This window comes from Myzus persicae, unplaced genomic scaffold (genome assembly GCF_001856785.1).
Source record: "Myzus persicae strain clone G006 unplaced genomic scaffold, MPER_G0061.0, whole genome shotgun sequence".
Taxonomy (NCBI): domain Eukaryota; kingdom Metazoa; phylum Arthropoda; class Insecta; order Hemiptera; family Aphididae; genus Myzus; species Myzus persicae.
In genome coordinates, this window is record NW_019104033.1 from 64,851 (window position 1) to 85,942 (window position 21,092).

The 21,092-nt window shown below is 32.3% G+C and overlaps 1 protein-coding gene across 3 annotated transcripts in view; it reads left to right on the forward strand.

Annotated features, from left to right (window-relative positions):
* LOC111037826 (transcription factor mef2A-like) overlaps nt 1-19,667 on the forward strand; it is a 63,076-nt gene extending 43,409 nt beyond the window's left edge. The window contains exons 2-10 of one of the 3 annotated variants that reach the window (XM_022320604.1): nt 10,755-10,924; nt 11,001-11,172; nt 12,207-12,773; nt 13,014-13,220; nt 13,523-13,774; nt 14,337-14,412; nt 14,831-14,854; nt 16,020-16,112; nt 16,192-19,667. In XM_022320604.1, the coding sequence (XP_022176296.1) occupies nt 10,767-10,924; nt 11,001-11,172; nt 12,207-12,773; nt 13,014-13,220; nt 13,523-13,774; nt 14,337-14,412; nt 14,831-14,854; nt 16,020-16,112; nt 16,192-17,297 (2,655 nt within the window). In that variant the 5' untranslated portion in view covers nt 10,755-10,766 and the 3' untranslated portion in view covers nt 17,298-19,667. The remainder of the gene's footprint in view (nt 1-10,754; nt 10,925-11,000; nt 11,173-12,206; nt 12,774-13,013; nt 13,221-13,522; nt 13,775-14,336; nt 14,413-14,830; nt 14,855-16,019; nt 16,113-16,191) is intronic. The other 2 variants (XM_022320602.1, XM_022320603.1) reach the window with 2 other exon arrangements.
* The last annotated feature ends 1,425 nt before the right edge of the window (nt 19,668-21,092 follow it).

The window sequence follows — 21,092 nt, forward strand, 5'->3', positions numbered from 1 at the left end:
AAAGTACAAAAATATAACTAGAGATGTAATAATGTTATACTGAAATAATTGCGAATCGTGTAAAAAGAAGGGAAGTACAGCTAAAAAAGGGTTGGTTGTAAAACCAATCATATCTTCTGAAATGAATTCTCGCTGTCAAATTGACTTGATCGACATGCAAGCACAATCAGATGGCGATTATAAGTTCATATTAGTTTATCAGGACCATCTAACAAAATATATTATGCAGATTATTTGTATAAATACTTCACAATTTACATTGCCCAATATACCTCGGACATTATATACAATGCCCGGTGACTGTGTACAATGCCCGGGCATTGTATACATTGCCCGAATTTTCCACTTTGCCCGTAACATATATACCATCAACCACTACCACCAGCTCGTGTCACGTGCACAACAACTATATAATAGGTTACACCAGTAGTCTTCAGTGCGTGCATAATATAAACTGCACGGTTTTCCCGTATTTCCGACCACGCAACAGGTTTTTTGACATCCTCCGCGCTCGGTGCCGCTTTACCGCCGACCACCGCGGCCGACACAGCCTACCAGGTAAAGTAGCCTGCAGTATAGACTCATATTATACTGCGGTTACGGTCAGTATGTGGGCTTGGTGTGGTGTACGGTATAATATGACGAGTTTGGGTAACGCGGCGCAGTTTAAGTTCTTACGGCCGCGGCCGCGACGACTGTCGTTTATAGATCCTCGGACTCTCGTGAAAATGCACACAGCTATTATATTATAATAGAGCCAATAGAGGTGTAGCCGCTGTTAGGCATCGGGTACTGCCAAAAGCCTGAATAGGATTAGCGGCCGTCGTTCAACTAAGACGTTAAGTCTAAAAGTCATTATAATGTCAAGCGACATTTTTTTCTCCTAGGTTTTCAAATTCTTTACATTCGTACATTGTCTAAAATAATATTATCTTTTAAACTGCATTGTTGAATAAAAACCAGTGGGGACATTGATTTGATCTGAGAATAGTATCAGCAGCACAAACCCTGATAATTGATATTTCAAACAAAAATGTGATTACAAACTGAGAGAGCTAAGCCCACCTAAGTCCCTCCGAATTTCGCCTATGGGTTTGATCGTCAGTGTTTTGATAAAAACCTGCAGTTAAATGCCTCAAGATTAAACAGGCATAAGAATTATACTGTGCCCGTGTTTAGACTAGGAAAATACGCTATATAATATAATACGATCGCGTATAAAAAATATTATTGGTCTTGGCAACTTGTACCTAACTGCAGTTATTTAGTTAGTCAGTTACGTTTCTATATCACTCGTCTTCCCCGCATACCATGACCATATTCGTCACCTAGTATCTTCTATAATTTAATATTTTAATATAATAAACCTACTGTATTATCCATTAGGTATTAAAATGACGTATGTTTAAATTAAATATATTATAATTTTATGCTATGGTATTTTTTAAGTGTTCGGACTTCGGACATGGTATAATAAAATACAGTGTGTCTATGCAATCGTTAATGCTCATTAACTTAATTCGGGTCTTATGTGCATGTAAACGATTTTTCAATATTGGCATCACACTAATGTGCATCAATTGTTCAATTCGATGTATGATATCGAATGACCTTTGACTCTGAAATTAAAAATGCGCAGGGCCGTATTTAGAAATCTGAAATGGGGTGGCTATATTTTTACAGAGAAAAAATACAATTATAATTAAAGTACATACCTAATAGTTTCTAGATGCCGAACATTATGGATAAGATTTCACAACAATATTAACATTTATATTTATATTTTGAATTTACGGTTATTAAGACATATTATTATCTTATAATAAACACATAATACATAATGTATAATATACTTTATGTGCATTGAAAATTCCATATAAACATGAAGTGCAATTAGTATCTGCTATATTTTTATACCGTAGCTAATTCCGAGTATTGAGTATTATAATATTATGCGGTTAAGTGATGAATTTTCAATTCGGCGGTGCTCTTCTAAAATCGAGCGATAATAGTCAAGTGTTAAGACGTTGAAAGATATTGTATAGGTTTTGGCGTATTGATTTGATGTTTTGGTATTCTTATAACTATTAGTTTAACTGTTTGTTATCGTGGTCTGGCACCGATAATTGTCCGTTACCTAATTGATTATATTTCAAATCATTTTAAATGTAAATAGTTGTATACTGCTTTTTGTATACGACTAGAAAGTGGTACACTCTTGAAAGTTGAAATTATTGCGCATAATATTTTATTTTACATATTGGTGATAATTGGTGATCCCCACCATGTATCCTAATATAATATCTTACCTATATATAATGGTCATATCATCACCGGTTCGGAAGCTCGCGCTTCAAGAGAAATTCGGAAAGACTTCAATGCATGTCAAGAAGCCAATCACCTCCATTCGGAGGATGTACCTAGTTGGTATAAAATTTCGGAAATACGTCGGATCCACCAAAAGTCGGCCAGTAAAGTCGACAACGGTCCACACCAGTTGAATAATAGCATTATATTATATAAGTGCGCCCATAAAATAAGAGTATAATACCTCGCGGTGTATCGCTTGACGGACGATAGTTGTTGTGACAAACTAACAGCAGCATGAGAGATGTTTCATCGGGTGACTATTTTTTTTTTTTAATGTCATTGTTGTTTTTATACAATATATTATAATTTACTATTTTATTATATCGTTTCCGTGTAATTTTGAAGTATTTCATCTTTGAGTAAAAAAATATAATAAAAAATCACTTAGTAACCGCGGCCTGGTGAGTATATTCTTCAATGAAGTATGCATAAGCTCTTTAATTTATATTCCAATGATATTCGCCCTTCCAAACTAACCGACTACAAAACCAGCCAGTGGTTCGTGAAACTTCTCCCAGTACAATATTTATTATGTTCGCCTAATATGTTTCATTGGATTTTCCACAACACTGAACACTTCGCGGGTGGTGTGTTTGGTTTCTTACCCATCTTTTTCTGTTTTTTTTTTTGTAGTTTTTGGAGACTTGTTCGTCCTTAGACGTTATCACGGAAAACAAAACCAATTTGCGCTTAGGTATCATTAAACGTTTTAGAGCAAATAGTTCGCTATAATAATATACTTATCGATATGTTAAGCACCAATGAAACAGTAATTTTGCGCTGCAACCAATGCAATTAAATTGTTAAATGAACATATAATATACAGAACGACTTACCGAAAACAAACCTATTCGATCGCTGCGATGTGCGGGAATCAAGAATAACATTTGTGTTGTCAACAACTATCGTCCATAAACCACTCATATAACAATCAGCTTATTCTATTGGCTATTATAGATTTAGGGCTTCTGTCTCTGTTTTTACTGTGGGGTGTAAATAGTTTAGTGGTAACTGTCCGATTACAGCACAACCAATTACCAACATCCCTGTATTTTACATCTGTCTAATTATTACACTAGACGGGTAGCAATATTTTGAATTTATCTGTTCTTAATGTAAAATAAAAACCAAAACGGTATAAGTAACCAACTATAATAATTATAATACTTAGACAATTTTGAAATCTTTAATTATGCATGTATTGCACTAGTTTATAACACTTACTTCATGCGCTTATATAATGCAAGTATAGACAAATAGTTAAATCATCATGTTATTAATAACAGTTTGATAACTTCCATAAACGCGATTTAACTATAATAGTATAGGAACATTTAAATTTAAAAAATACTTTTGACACATGATATACAATAAATAATACTCCTGTACCTATACAATATATAATAATGAATAATGATATTATAGTGATTAATATAATTATAGTTTTATCATAGCGCAGATGACAGGTGAAAAAAAATATATTATAAACATATACTAGTAGATTTTATTCTAGGAGTGTGAATACATTATTGTTGTACACTTTTATGTTTTACGAATTCGTGTATTGCTGTAAAGATAATAGAAACCTTGGAAATGATTTTCACGGCAAAAAAAAACGAAAAAAAAGGGAAATCGTATGAACACCTCGCACTGTATAGTCCGTAGACTGTTAAGTCGTATTATAAATTATAATGTCTCAAGGAGAATCGTTGCTATACTGCAAACATAAATACATACACAACTATATATTTTATATATATTTTCATATATATTTATATGTACATACTTATAATCAGTTGGCATTGAATATTTGTCTTGAAGTACGATGTTAGTCGAAAATTATGGTCTGTCCTCGATAAAACGCAAAAAAGTTTTTACGATTGATCGATATTAATAATAGACAATATAGCTTTGAAGCATTATGCTCACTCTAAACTTTCATGAAAAAAAAATTATATATTAATTGGACATTTTTTGCATTTAAAATCCCAGCTTATAGTTTATACCGTTAAAATTATAATTTATAATCTGTATTTAAATGTGCATACTTCAGTGCGTCAATAAACATTTAATATATTAGTCTTATTCAAATATTTTACTAAACACTTTACAAGCTATAAGCTATATATTATTAGATCATTTACAACATGAGCCTAGTGATTGGATCACAAACGAACCTTTATACCAAACTATACGAAATTGCAACCAAGATATTTCATTGACGAAACACTGACCCGTTAACTGGGCCACGAAACTTTATCAAATAGTTATAAGTTCTAATCAAAAACACACAACTTTTCAGATGCATTTTTTTCTTTTGTTAGTATGAGTGATAACGGACTAATTTTCCTTAATAAATTGTATATTGTGCGCGATATAAAATAACTTCGAATTGTATTATAGTTTGCAGTAGCATAAAATGTATTTAAAATATTCTAAATTTGGTTTAACTTTATTAGTTTTCATAACCAACTTTAATTGCTCGTTCTTGTATTCTTGTTATATTTTTTTAAATCTTTACATATTAACAAAATTTATAAAAAATAAATCTAAAGTATCATTTCTTCAAAAAAAAAAAAAATTACAACGAAATATAAAGCTTCAATGTAACAAAAAAAAATACCCACGGTAAAATTGACAAAACTTACATCTCTATTAAAATAAACTTTTATAATTTAAAGCTTGATAGCATATAAAAGTAAATAACACGTTTAAAACCTGGTTCTGCTATTAATTTGTTAGTGACTCAAACACTGCAGAGGCAGACAATAAATATTCAGTCTGCGGGTAGGTGAATAAAATGTAACTCCCTTGCCGACCGCTCTTTAAAACTATAAGAGGTACATGGTACACTGAGAATACTACGAAAACTAAACAATTATAATTATGATTTAAATCATATTAAGTTGGCAATGAAAAAGATATGAAACATTTACAAGTGATATTAATGTGGTATTAATTAACAACATAAAAAATGTTTAAGAAAAATAAATCAAATATAATATACTGCGTTTTAAATAACTCAATACCTACCTATACTTGTATTGTATGTGTACAAGTCAAAAAATCGTATTTTCAACAGAACAAAATATTAAAAAACAACTTTTATAATTTTAATCATAAAATAAGATTTTCATTTTTAGTTATTTGCTTGATAAATTAATATTATAGTGTAAATTAATTCAAATTATTTATTAGTTTTTACTAAACTTTACAGCTATTTAAAAAAAAATTGTTTTTTTGTTTTTGTTAAAAACATATTTTATTATTTGTAAATTATAATTTATTATAAATCGTCGTACATAATATTATTTTGCTTGCCCAATACCCAGTAATATCAAGTATGTAAGTAATTTGTGTTTTAAGAGATAGTATTTCTATTAATTTTCAATGTACCTATGTGAAGTCATTAACTACTTATACATTAGAAATTATAGAACAATAATTTCAGATAACAAGTAAATCATAAGACAATCATATTGACAACAATGTTGGGTATCTATAATAAATATCATATATCTGACACTGTAAAATATTAGATGGAAAGTACAATATTATATAATATTAATTTAAAACCTTTACATTTTTATTCTATATCTATTAATTGGGGAAAAATTGTTTCGATTTATAGTTATTTTGGATGAAGAAAAAATAAAAATAAAAAATGACTAAAATATAATGTGTATTAATTCTATTGTTATTTAATTTAATACGAGTAGTTAATGATTATATTACTATACACTTATGAATAATATTTTAAACGAGCTACAGCCTAGGACTATACCTAAAGTAAAAAGTTATGAAATTCTAAACAATTTTCTACTTGTATTTTGTTTTTAGAATTATCATTGTTTTAACACACGGACATGGTTATTGTAATTTTTTTTTTTTAATTTAATGTGTGAAAATGGTTGGTTATACCGAGCACCGACTACTGTAAAAGCTTGTTCATATTTTTATTATTATTATCGTTATATTTTGTAACACGACATAATATAACCCATGTAAACATGTTTGAGATAGATACGTATGTAGGTACGATAAATCAGTTGAAATGTTCCGTATTTACTGCGTGTGTTATTATATTGTGTTGAAATTGTTTTTTATTTTTATTTTATTTAAGCTCAACAACAGGTATCGCGTTACGTTACTGTTATAAAAACATACGAGCTCTTACTATAATATTATAATATAGTTTTTAATTCACATCTATATTAAATTCCGATAAAAACATACGATTCTTCAATGTTATAATATTATGTGTATAAAGTATAAAATAAATGTGTAATATAAACAAACTTATTAGGTAACTAAAAATCGATTAAATCTATAAAACCACTGTGTGAATGTGTGATCCTCTGGGTTTTCTTCTCTGTACTTAAATATCAAATGTCACCTTTACGTTTGTTCACCAATCGTATGTATTTTCTCTAACATATATAAAGCGTATAACAGTGCTGGCTGTATAATAAAATATACACACACATTTATTAGGTTAACCACAATTAGAAAATTATTAATTATTATATTACACAATACACAGTTTGTATATTATATTGTACAATATATTTTATAGTGCAGGTACGTTATTGCGATTAAAAGTGACGTCCGACCGCCACCCCTCCCCCCATTGACAACATGCGGTTATCGATATTATATCATGAAACGTTATATCTTATGCATACGAGGTACGGAAGGGGAGTGGTGCACTAATCGTTGGAAAATGATCCAGAGAATGAAATCGTTTTTTTTTTTAGACAGGCGACTTAATCCGCAACAGACTTATTCTCGTCATCGCCAGACACGTGACGGAAAATACAAATTCTAATACTTTATAGTTGGAAAATATGCTTGCCTTTTACCTAAGTAGTCATACTTGCTAACCCGGTTTACTATAGATACCCAACTATAACTGTTTATTTACACAGGGCGACGTTGTATTATTCATGTTGACCAAATCGACTGCACCCGTCCGTACGTCCGTATATTAATTATTAATTAGGTAACATAGTGGAGATACATGATCACTAATCGGTCGTACATAAAACATGCCTAATAGTTCCTAATAATGTATATTTTAAGTCAATAATTCCACGCCGTATGCACTTATCGGCTATCGGTCTATATAAGATTTTGCGTGACAAAAATGTGGGGGGGAGGATAAGATAACTCTAGTGCTAATACACCCTCTAAAATCATCAAGCGAAAGGTAGGAAACAAATTTTGTAGCCATCGAATTCGAACCACTTGGCATTATTTTACAGTCGTTTTCAGCACTGAAACGTTACGCTGCATCCGTCCGACAATCGTAGTTCACCATCGCATCACACCTATGTACCGAGTTGAGTTGTTCTATACGTCTTAATATTATATTGTGTGAAAACAATTATGTAAATTAAAATCAATGGCTGTTATAAACTGTTGAAAAATCCGTTCTTCCCCGTCATCCACGTCTAATTAGAAATTCCTAATAATACTATCCGAGGTACATCCATCCATCGATTGTTGCGCTACTGCACATCTGTAACAACTACCGAGATAAGTCTATAGCAATACTTGGGGAAGGAGAGTAATACTGTTGTGGTCTTCGCCTCAGTTGTTAAACCACAGGGAAAAAAGTTAAGGTCCATAATAATATGAGACCGTACATGGTAGTAGAATAGATTCTACTCATGGTAATATTATAATGTTTTAGTAATATTTTCGGGTTTTTTTTTCGCACTCTTCATCTCACTGCAGTCCACTAGTGCGCATTTTTTGTTTTATAATAATAATAATAATAATAATATGTACACCTCATATCGGTTGCACTTTATAATATTATATGTACATCGTTATCGCGTGAGTGCATATTGCGCGCTATTAAATAATAATAATAATATGGTACCTATATAACACCGCGTAGTGTGGAAATCGCATTGCTGTGATGCCATGCCACGGGCACGACATGTATTATAATATTGTAGATAGTGTGTATATATATATTAGAGAGAAAGAGAGAGCGAGAGAGAGAGAGAGAGAGAGAGAGATGTAGTGCGCAAACGTTACATATAATAATATTATAAGTCTTAACAATATATTATGTAGGCAAACATTGTCGAAGCCGATGAAACGGGTGAACGGTTGAAATTTTTTTTACGCGCGACGAAATCGCGACAATACATCGGAATATTGAAGAATATTCACAGAACGCCGATCGGATAATATTTTTGTGTAAGTACGTACGTTTTTTGGACCTCTGCGCATCACAAAAAAAAAAACCATTTCTAATTGCCGACGGTTCCCGATAGCGTTAAACTATAATTATATGTACACTGCAGCTGAAGATCTTTTATTTTTAAATTTCTCAAATCGGAAAACACTTGTACGTTCATCATCAAGTCTCGCCGACGGACAGATTTGTATTGACCACGACTCACGAGTGGCGTATCGATCCATTGTGATATTATATTGTATAGTAGCGAAGGGTGCATTGTAAACAATTATTTATGAATTTTGAAGACATTTTACTCCCTCTCATCGACGAACTTCATGATAAATAATTATAATATTAAGAGGACGCTACACACGCGTCTGTTGTCTCCGTCTTACACTGCGTAACATAGCAAATTTATGCTCAACAGATCACGTTTAGCTTCGTTAGTTTAAAACTCGGAGATAATCGAACTGAAATTAAACTTAATGGTAAGACAATTATCTGTGTTTGTATGTGGGTTTTTTACGATAGTTTTGAGTATATAATATAACACAAATTAAAGATGTTTATAACTCACTCAAAAATGTGCTTTGTTACGCATTCGTAAGACGGAGACAACAAAATATGCGCGTTGTGTTGCGTCCTCTTAGTAATAATAATATTAATAATAATTAATAATTTACACATGAAAATAACCTTGCATCTGTTGTTTGTCTTCACGTGGGGTTTTTACATAATTAAGAGTATTTATATACCTCCAGCTCGAGTTGTGAGTGCATTATAATAATATGATAAAATTACACATATTAGATATTGTTATGACACTCGTTCCCAGTGAAACGACAATATGTTGTGTAAGAGGCAAATATTCGAAACAATATGACTGTTATGTAATAATATAATAATAGGCAGGTATATACATATGCATGTACGCCTACAAATTACTATTACGGTACCTTCGTTTTGACTTTACTAAAATTTGAACTTTACAAATAGAATGTCACCTTAATCTACTTGTTTAGATTTACCCGATTAACCACGCTATATGTCAAGTTCCTGTGGAATTTTGATAAAAAATGTATTTATGATTTTACAATGATCACGGATTTGATAAACGTCGGCTTTAGGGTTGTTCATATGACTTCAATCACCTTGGCGCCGGGGTGTGTTGTGATATTACTTTGAAAAATATAAATAATAAACATAGGTATGTGTATACCTGGATTTGTCTTAAATTGTATTCATCATATTATTGTATTTATCTATGTACTATTTCTTGATTCCTTATACATTTAAAAAGATACATTTTTTACAAAAAATTACTGCCCATTCAAAAATATATTATCAATTATAAATTCGATTTTGTATCGATAAATTACTTTAAATGTTTGCATGAAAAATACAAATAAAGAAAAAAAATCTATTATAATATCCATCAAACATTTTTTGTTTTACTCAAAACTTAAAAATTGTAAATTCTGCGAAACGAATGACAGCCATTTAAGCTTTATTTATTATTGTTCTAAAATGAAGAAATCTGATTTACCGTGTTTTTAATGTCGAGTTTACCGTCATTACAAACTATTCACATAAAGTTTTTTTTTCTTAAAAAGACTTTTAGGTCATAAAATTTACGACAGCGTCATTTTTAATGTACTTTTCGCCCTTTCGAGCCATACTTTGTCATTATACAGTTTAGGCCCCCCTTTCTAATGTAAATGACACTATTTTCTTTTTACCATACATATTCATTTCGGATTTCCCAGTGCTCCGAAGACATGTTTGCATATTGCATGCATTTCATTTATATAGACCTACCATTCCAGTCTCATTAACAATAAATAATCTACAATAATAATATGTCATCACAAAAATATTGTACACAATTGTTATTTTGTATATTTAATGTGATCAAACTCCATGGTTTTTATTAAAAAAAAAATGTTTTGAATATGAATATAATTTTTTTCTCCAATGTGAAATAACTTCTTTTTATACCTTAATATAATCGTACGGTATTCTGGTTACATATTACTGTGTTATATCAATTATGTCATTTTTTCAATTTGTTATTTTAATAATAATAAATAAAGTCGAATCTAACGATAAACTATAAACCGGATATTATACAATTATTGAATGTTGCAGTTGATTATATTCTAACAATATTATTTTTTTTTTCGTGCAGTTGTTAACGGATATGGACACGCCGCAGTACAGTCTTCGGTGGAACAATCACCTGGTCCACATGATGGACGCCATCGAAGTGCTCCTTCAAAACGAAACTCTCGTGGACGTCACGCTGGTTTGTGAAAAGACTCAGTTTAAAGCACACAAAGTCGTCTTATCCGCTTGCAGGTACCTACTCAAGACTTTTTTCTCGGAAATATAATAACTTTATTATTTTTTAATTATGTCGTATGTTTTTTTTTAGTCCATATTTTCAAAGGCTATTCTCTGAAACCCCGTGCAAACATCCTGTGATCGTGCTTAAGGACCTTCCCGACTGGGAGATGAGAGCAATCATACACTTCATGTACAAAGGGGAGATTAACGTTGGCCAGGAACAGTTGCCGTTGTTACTACAGGCTGCTGAAACGCTACAAGTACGTAAACATTATAATATTATTAGTGTTATCCGTGATCTAGGGGAGAAGACCTAAACGTTATATGTACCTACGAAGACAAATTCTCGGACTTTCATGTAAACTCCTCTTGGTATCGATGACCATATTTATTTTTCACTTGCATAACATTTTATTCAAACTAAACCTTATAAGAGGATTATAAATTGAGATATAATTGCAACGATCCCGGGTATAGTTTGATTTTAGTTTGCGGCTAAGCAACTATAAATTTACAACATTAATTTGCTGTGCTCAAACTATTATTAAAGTAACGAAATAACAAAAAAAAATCTATAGACTTACTTTTACATTTTTTTCAGTACTTCATTAATGTCTACGTTTCAGCACCTAAATACAGTTTAAACTATAACAGAGATTTGTCTTGTACAAATCTAACGGATATGGTGATAAAAAAATTGGTGACATTTCGATGTTTATAAGATTTTATCCAAAGCACAATAAGTTCAGGAAGTTTTGCAGTTTTGAGAGTATTCATTATTAGGTTTCTTTTTTCATCATATTCCAGTCATACTCAAGCTACATAATATTTAAACATACATGCATTGCAATTATAGTAAAATAATGAGTGGACTTAAACCTTGAAGTTACACTTTGGATTAGCGTGAACATTAAAAATCAATAAAAATAATACAATGTTATACTACAATCAAAGGAATCTACTCATTATAAAACATTCTTAGTTCTAAAAATGAATCACACAATAACCTTTGCCATTGGTAAACAGAATAAAAAAAATTATTAAGAAAAAATTAATTGGTCGGCCGCCAATTCATGTCACCGGGTAGAGCCACGACAGTACGACCCGTCGTCATACCCTCCTCACCGATCATGTATTCATGTCAACTCGTATGTGCTTACATAATATTACAAATAACAGTAACATATGTGTGCTGATTATGAGAGGGGGTGCGAGCAAGGGGAACCCTACCAAAGGGTGGGTGGTGGGTCGTAAATTTCGACCACTAATCGCTTTCATGATTGTATGATTGCAGATCCGCGGACTAGCCCACACTGAGCGCATTCCGTTGTTCGTCGATTCGCCCACTTCGTCGTCGGCGACTCCCACGGACATCCAACCGCCACCGTCACAACAGAAACAGCAGCCACCGCTTCCGTCGTCTCATCACCACGGCGTGGGCGGCCACCATCACCATCACCATCACCATTCCAGCAGGGGCCAGAGTCCCGGTGGCAGCAAATCCAGCACGACCGCCGGCCACGAGCTGACGAACGGACAAAGTTCCCCGGGCAAGGGTCATCATCACCATCATCACCACCACAGGCACCGGACCACCGACTCACCTCAGAGTCCGCGCAACAAGTCGCAGCCGCCGCCGCACCACGCGCTCGGACTGCCGCCACCGCATCACCGCGACGGATCGGCCGGCCGAATGTCGCCGACCACCAGGATGTTCTTCCAGGCCGCCGCGGCCGCTGCGGCCGCCGCTGCAGCCAATCCTTACGATCCTTCGCACATCCATCTGCCACAGATACAGCACTTGCCACCCATCACGTTCAACGACAGGAACTGTCCATCGCCGACGCCTCGCAGGAAACAGGTAAGTCATCGTACCTACTGCTGTTGTGACCAAATAATGATATCATTACGTAACCTAACCTGAGTGTGGAGTTTTTCTTTCGTTGTGTTTCAATTCTCTTTTCTCCGCCTCGAAGAACCGACTGAGTTACTATATTTCAAAAAGAGAAATGTTCAATTATGCTTAACTTTACATTTTGTCAACTTCCTACTTAACCTTAAAATAATAATTTTTTATTGACATTATTATGTGTATATCTAGGCTCGACCCAGACGAAGATCGGGTGAAGCGATTGGTCCACAAGATTTGAGTAAAGCACCTTCTCCGTCAAACTTCAGTAACAATGTCGCCGAAAATTTGTCGATGAAAAAGTCACCAAACAATGAAAATATCAATAACGAAAACGTGCCGACAAATTTAAGTTGTAACAATAAGAGGCCAGATAGGACACCGTCACCGTCGGCAAATGTGAGTTTTTCATTATAACTTGCAAATCTATATAGACGACTGATATTAATATAAAATATAAAATTAATTAGTACTTTTTTAAAAGAAAAATTATTAGATGATATTAATTTATAGCTATTCAAAAAATAATTTATTTTTACAATCCAGCGCATTAGTTAAATGAATTAATATATTTAATTTTTTTACACATACAATTATTTTACAATCATTTAATAAATGTGTTTCAAGAAACACGTCATACTTGGCAGTAATTTTTTTTTGGGCTTAAAAATGTATAACGAGATGCTTTTTTTCTTTTTCAGAAACAAATGAAGGTCGAAGTGGAAGAATCAGAAATGATTGGAGACTTGGGACAAAATCTGCCGGTAGAGTTGACTGCCAACAGTGGCAATCCGAACGTAAACAACAATAACAATAATAATAACCAGTCGAGCAACAAAAAGAACCACCACCATCACCACCATCATCATCTCAACCACCAACAACAGCATCAGAGGCATCCGGACTTCCCTTATTACGGGCCGGATCCCATGAGCATACCACTTAACCCACACGTGAGTTCACGTCTTCGCTCCTTATATTTTGTTTTACGTATTTTATTTTTATTTTTTCACCCCTCTTTACCACGGGGACTCGTCGTTACTGTTTAGTTCGCTTATTCTTTTTGGAAATTAAAGTCCTTGAAAATATTATTAATGTCAACCGAAGTAACCATGATATTTTTTGGCTGCTATACAATTTTAATAAACGTATAGGATATACAAAATATTCTTAATCCCTCGGCAGTAACTAAAACGTACGACCAAGATTTTTCTCTAAAAGTGGCTTTACTTTTTGGAAATGTTTGAATAGTACCTATTAATAATGATATTATAGTGCTATATCCAAATATGGTTTTAATTTTAAAAAAAAAAAAAATACACAACTCTGAGTCTTCAACAGATTTTAATGGTCAGTTTCAGTTAGGTATTTAAATTAAATACTTTCATGAACAATTAATTTGTATACGTTAGAAAGGATTTACTTTGTTTGCCATAATATATGCACGCACTTTAATTGGATTTTAGCAGTATTATGAAACAGAGTTCATAATATATATTTTTGTTTTTTTTATAGGATCCGCACTTTGAGAACTCGCTGTTTCCGCCTTTTGGACCGTTGTCGTCGCTATCTCTACAAGGACCTCCTCACAGTAAGTTTGAATATGTATATTTTGAGTTAATAAATATAAAACAAAGTTAGAGAGAACAAAAATTCAGCTTGTGTGTATGACTAAGAGTCTTGCATACCAAGTAATTACTGGTACCAGTGTTTTTTGTAAGTCACTTATTAGTGTTCTTTTTTATAATAATATATTATATTATATAATTTTTTGTTCGGAATTCGTTATTTTAAAAGTACACTCGACATGCATATACCATATGAGTTTTTTTCTAATAATATGAAGTGTCTTATATTTTAATTTATTTCAAACTTATCTGCAGTCTAACAATTGTAAATTTGAACAATGACAAGAGCAATCAAATGTTTCTGATTTATTTTACAATTCATTATAGTTTTGTAGAGTTCATATGAAGCTAATACTTTTTTGTTTTTGTTTTCTATTATAGTGTTTCCAATAGATGCCCAATTTGGTAAGATTAACAGAAAAAAATATTTCATTACGTATTACAATAGTTGACTGTTTTATAAAAACTAAAAATCAAAGAATTATTTTGAAATTGAAATATAAAAATAAATTATAAAATTATTTTTAAGGCGTTTAATGTAGACTAATTATTTTCTTTCATGTAGTGGTGTTTGAAATAAAAGGAGTAAATCAAAATTGATTTTTCTACTTAATAATAATAATGGTTTAACAATAAAGTTTTTAAATGTCATACAGTCTTATACAATAAAAATAAATATTTAATCAGTAATTATATTAATTTATAATATATTATAATAATTACAACGTAATATTAAAAACCTACTTTATTGTAATATTACTTCTGGAATATTATTAGTTATATCTATATTATTTTATGAGTTTAATATGGATAAGGTTTCCAAACAAATTACAACTCATATAATTTACAATCAATTAAATTTGTTTAAATATCTGAAAAAATAATATAATAAATTGAGAATTAAAACAATTTTGAAGTAAATAATAAATTATAAATATTTTGTTAAGATCTTGATTGCGTGGATGGTTTTTTTCTTCATATTGTAAATTAAAAACTAATCACTTAATAATTTCATTGCACTAGTTATATTTTGAAGTGATGTTGTAGCAAAGATTTTTTTTGTAATGGGGGAGAAGGCACAAAATTTGCAAAAAAACATTTTTTTTTACAATTACAGCTTATAGATAATAAGGTTAGCACATTAATATAATTCATCCTTATTTCATTTGTCTCCTTATTACTTCGCCTTACTTGGCTTATAATAAATGTAGTTAAGTATGACATTTATTAATTCCAAACAATTTCAAATAAATCAATCGTGCCGATGCTAAATCAAAAAAATATACCTAACAAATATCATAGTCCCTATGATAATAATTTCGCGAACAGTGATGACAAATTAATACAATAGATAACAATAATCTTATAATGTGGTATCAATGTGGTTTCACCAAATCCATAGATAATGATTTATCATTTTAACTAATTATTCTAACACAGTGTAACATATCGGGGAAAGTGCAATGGCATTTAAATATTTTTTTAAATAGTAGATTATGCATTTTCATTTTATTCGTCTATGTGTGTGTGTACTAGAATTTATTTCTAATGTGATCGTTATTCATAACAGGTCTATTTCCCGGTTTGGACGGCTGCAGAAACCCACTGCTAAACGAACTGATCGAACCGAGGTTCGACAATCCACCGCCGAGTAAAAAGAAAAGTAAGTAAAATAACTGAGAGACTTTTAATTCGTTAATTTTTTACATTTTTTAATTGCTTCCTTATTTTCTTCTTCGCAGAGAAAATGTTCCCAGTTGGACGTCCTAAGGGCCAGCACAGCGCTCCACGTGGAGGTCCTCCTAGGTCCTGGACGAACGCCGAACTCACGGAAGCTCTACAGCACGTGTGGAACAAGAAGATGACCACGTCACAGGCGTCCAGAATTTTCGGTATACCGTACAACAGCCTGCTCATGTACGTGCGTGGCAAGTATGGTAAATCACTAAAACTGGAACAGTTGAAAAAAGAATGTTTCGGTGATATAAACGGTCCACTGGACTTGTTGCACTTAGGATCCATATCGAATAACAACAACAGCAGCAACAAGAATAACAACAATAACAACAACAACAGCAGCAACAGCAACAACAACAACAGCGGAGGTGGCGGTAATAACGGCCAGTCGAATATCAATGGTTCCGGTAACAACAACGGCGGCGGAGGCAACGGCTCGTCACTGCAGCCTTGCAACCCGCCGTCGGAACCCGTCGACCTCATGCTGGGACCTCCAGGATTCAACCCACCCGCGTTCCCGGCACCCAACTTCTTCCCGGACTTTGGGTCAACGTTCCCAATGGGCATAGACATGATACACCTGATGCACCAACAACAGCAGCACATGTCGTCGATGTCGGCGGCCGACAAACACCAGTATTTGGGACTGCAGGACATGATCGGCGGCCAGCCACTGCAGTCGGCCGTCGTTCTAGACTACGCGATGAAGTCTCCGGCTGCCAGTCGCAGCAACTCAGAACCACCGACGACGGGCGGCGAGGGTGACGGCGATGGTGACGGTGACGGTGACGTCGACGGCGACGGCGAAGGTGAGGGTGACGGCGACTGCGACGACGACGACGGAGACGACGATTGCGGCGTCGACGACGAGGAAGACGAGGACGAGGACGACGACGTGGTGGCCATGGACTTTTCGAAGGCCGGTGGTATCGGCGTTGGCGGCGGCGGCGGCGGCGGTGACGTTGGCAGCGGTGGCGGTGACGGTGACGTTGGCGGCGGTGCCGGTGCCGGTGACGAGGACGATGGGGTAGACGACGAGGATGACGACGAAGACGTCGAAGACGAAAGACTGAGTCCGGAAGCTGATGACAAGGACAAGGAGCAAGACTGACACGGGGTGTTTAGGGACTACGCGCTGGCGGCGTTTGACGCGGTGCTCCGAACATAATTTCGCCGTTGTTCTTCGCGCCGGGTGTACCGGAAAATGCGCATAAGCCTGTCATGTACTTGAGCGCTCGCGTCCCTTGTCCACCACGTGGCCGTCGTCACGGGCGTTTGGCTGAATCGCCGCCCCGTATCCCACCCTCAACCATGTGCGTGCATGCCCCTTACCTCCACCCACCCCAAATCCTTTCGAACCTTCCTTCTCGCCCTTATCCGTAATCCATTATAATATAATACGTATAAAAATAATAATAGTAATTATAAATATAATATAATATAATCATTCGGTCGAATCGTACGGCCGTGGTTCGTAATCGTGCGTGTAATATATAATAATCGTTTTTAATGATAAGGGATTGAAATAAAATAATAAAAAAATTATGAAAAAGTTTTGGTACGAAAAAAAAAAAATTTAAACAAAATTACTACTACTACAGCTAGTGAATACAAAGAAACGTGTAAATTAGATTTTTAAACAAATTGATCGTGTACATATTTATAAGTGTGATCGTCGTATCGTTAATTAAAAAAAAATTATAATTATATTATTCTAGACCGAAACGTAGCCATTTTAAAGATAAATAATAATTGTTGTTCCGAAACAATAGAATTTCATCTCAGCCCGATAAACAAATCAAAACGATACAATTACCTAATATACAGCCGAACACATTATGGTGTCTACATACAGTTCCTAAGTTTTAGTTACAGTAATTTTATTTTAATTTTTATTAGATATTAATCATGTGTATACTTCTGTGAAACTGTGATTCCTATACACACATGTTGGCTTTAAGTTTTACTGCATTTCGTAGGTTTTTTGAGAGATAAAAACATGATATTTACCTCGAAATCAGCAAGAGAAAACGGCAAAATATATTATACAATATTGTTCCTCGTATATTATGAAGCCACTAAAATACATATTTTTTTTTTATAGTTCCTGTTTATTCGCCATTTTGTTTTTGTTTTTTTTTTGTTTTTTTTTTCTGAGCCATAAAACGCATACGTTTGTACAATTTTGTGATTAATGGGACGTAATATTACCAGCAATTTGATTACTGAAGTAACATTATATCATGTATCCAACGAAATTACATTAAAACTTTACGTGTCTCCCAACAAGCGGTCGGTCAAACTTTAATAACAGCTTTCATTGATATCATCATCGTTATTACAGTAATAACTTAATATCGTTATGACATTACAACTGTAACAATCCAAATAAGCAAATGATAAGAGTATAGTTTACGAGAGATGGTATGCGTGGTACCCGTTTCGAAGGTACGTCCTCATGGCAAACGATTAATTTTTTTATTTAATTTCTTGCAATAGTTCTAAATAGGATTTTAAACTTAACTATAGAGAAATACACTCGTCACTCATGCAGGGTAATCATGAAACATTTATAATACAATACAGGTACCTCTATATACATAATGAAAATAAAAATAGTAATAAATATCAGGAACGATAATAATAATATATTCTATTATACGATTATTATTCACACAAATACACCTCAAACCAAACAGTTCATTATTTATAGTACTTATTAATATATTTAAAATATAATAGTCTGTTATATAAATACACTCGTGTGTATGAAAAACATTTAAAAAAATATTATTTAACAATAATACTAATATGTGTGTTAAATTGAGTGCAATGTATTACTTTTACGGTGATTTATTTGTTACCTTTTATTTATAATAAAATAGTAAATGTCTTAAGTTTATATATTTCTTAAGTTCCAGCAAAGCTTTTTATTCTGTTTTATTTCCTAAGGCTGTGTTTCTGCTCCGTTTCATATTTTTCAAATGTACAAACAAAATATAAAACGTCATATTACAATATTATTATGTTATAACCATATTACATTTAAAATACCTATATACAGATAATGAGTATATAGATACATTTATAAAATACAATAATGGTGCAGCATCTCAGGGCATTAACTAGATGTACCAATTTTCGTTAGATAATAATTATTCTATAAATAAAATATATTATATATATTATATATATTATATTATAATTAAATCACATAACGTCCGATAGTTTATAACCTATTTTAAATGTGTTTTTTTCGTCTGTTTTTATCATGTACGTGTAAATTAATTGAACAAAAATTGTATTGTTAATATTATAGAAAGTAGACGTTTAGGTTAAAAGTAAATTATGAAAAATACTGTTTTCTTTTGTCTTAACTTTTATTTTGCGAGTGTGTTATTATTTGTATTATTATTTTATTTTATTTTTTGGTAATAGCGTCATTTTTGATGACCTTGTTAAGTTGATTTTTTTGGTATTGGTTCCTGTTATAATTTTATGATTTAACCTTTTAAGAATTATTATTATCATTATTTAATTATTTTTAGTATTTTTTTGTCCTAAAACTCTCGTCGAGTAAACATACAAATTATGTTGTTAGGTTTAATCAATTAATGTAATTTAATTTTGAAATTATTAATTAATTTACTTATTATTATTATTATTATTATTATTATTATTATTATTATTATTATCATTATTATTATTATTATTATTATTATTATCATTATTATTATTATTGTGGGAATCGAAAAGTTGATGAATGGATGTCGTTGAAAACGAAAAATTATAAAATGTTATACGATTCGTAAACAAAATAATAATTACAAAAAAAAATAAATAAATAAACGAAAAAAAATAATAAAATAATAAAAATATATCAATTAAAATGTATGTTTTTTGATTTGGTTTTTAACTACGATAAAATATTACGATTTTAAGTGTAAATTACGCTTGTATTTTCTGTATTTGTTTATCCTAAGAATGACATTACAATACTCACGTTCGTTCATCCAAAAATTTTTATTGGATTTTGAAACAAGCCATTGAGCTCATTAAAAGAAAACCAAGTTAAGTTTTTGATCGAACAAAAATCTAGAAAAGGTTAGCAGTCACGAAAAAAGTGAATTCTTGTTCAAACATCTAATAACAAACATATTGTCATATACGATGATGTATATGTATATGATATATTACATACTATTAAAGTATGATAATAACAACTCAATGACCATACCGTTATGTTTGTTAATTGATAAGCTCAGATTCTGTTTTTGTCCGTCATGAAAGTCCCCACGAAGTCAAAGTCAACATTATTTGAATTTTAAGTAATTAATACCGTGTTGCATTTACAATATTATTAAATATTTAATGAAAAATAAATAAATAGTGACCTCCTGATGGTCCCTTAAACATGATTTAGTGGTCTGTGATTGGTCCATTTAAACTTATTGAATTTACTGCATTTTTTATCCAGTTCGAGTGTTGTATTTTTTTTCACATGAAATGAAATTGAAATAAAACAAATATTTCATGTATACTATACACGTTTACATCGCGATAACGTATAACATGACTATCTGCAATCTACTTATTATTATTATTTTGGCTGTATAGTGATCAGTCCGAAAACATGTAATGTTTACAGTCTTCCATTACCGATTTACATCGTGTCATTTACGGAATTATATATTATAGTCGTTCTTGAAACACGGCTTTAAAGATCCATTGTACGCACCTACTGATTACAATATATTCATATATATTATATATATAATAATATACCTGAAACTGGTGTGTTAACAAATTATGGTGAAATTGAATTGTCGTCTGGGTCTCGATAAGAATTATAGAAAGACATTCAGATGATTAAGACACTATACATCTATATATACCTACTACAACA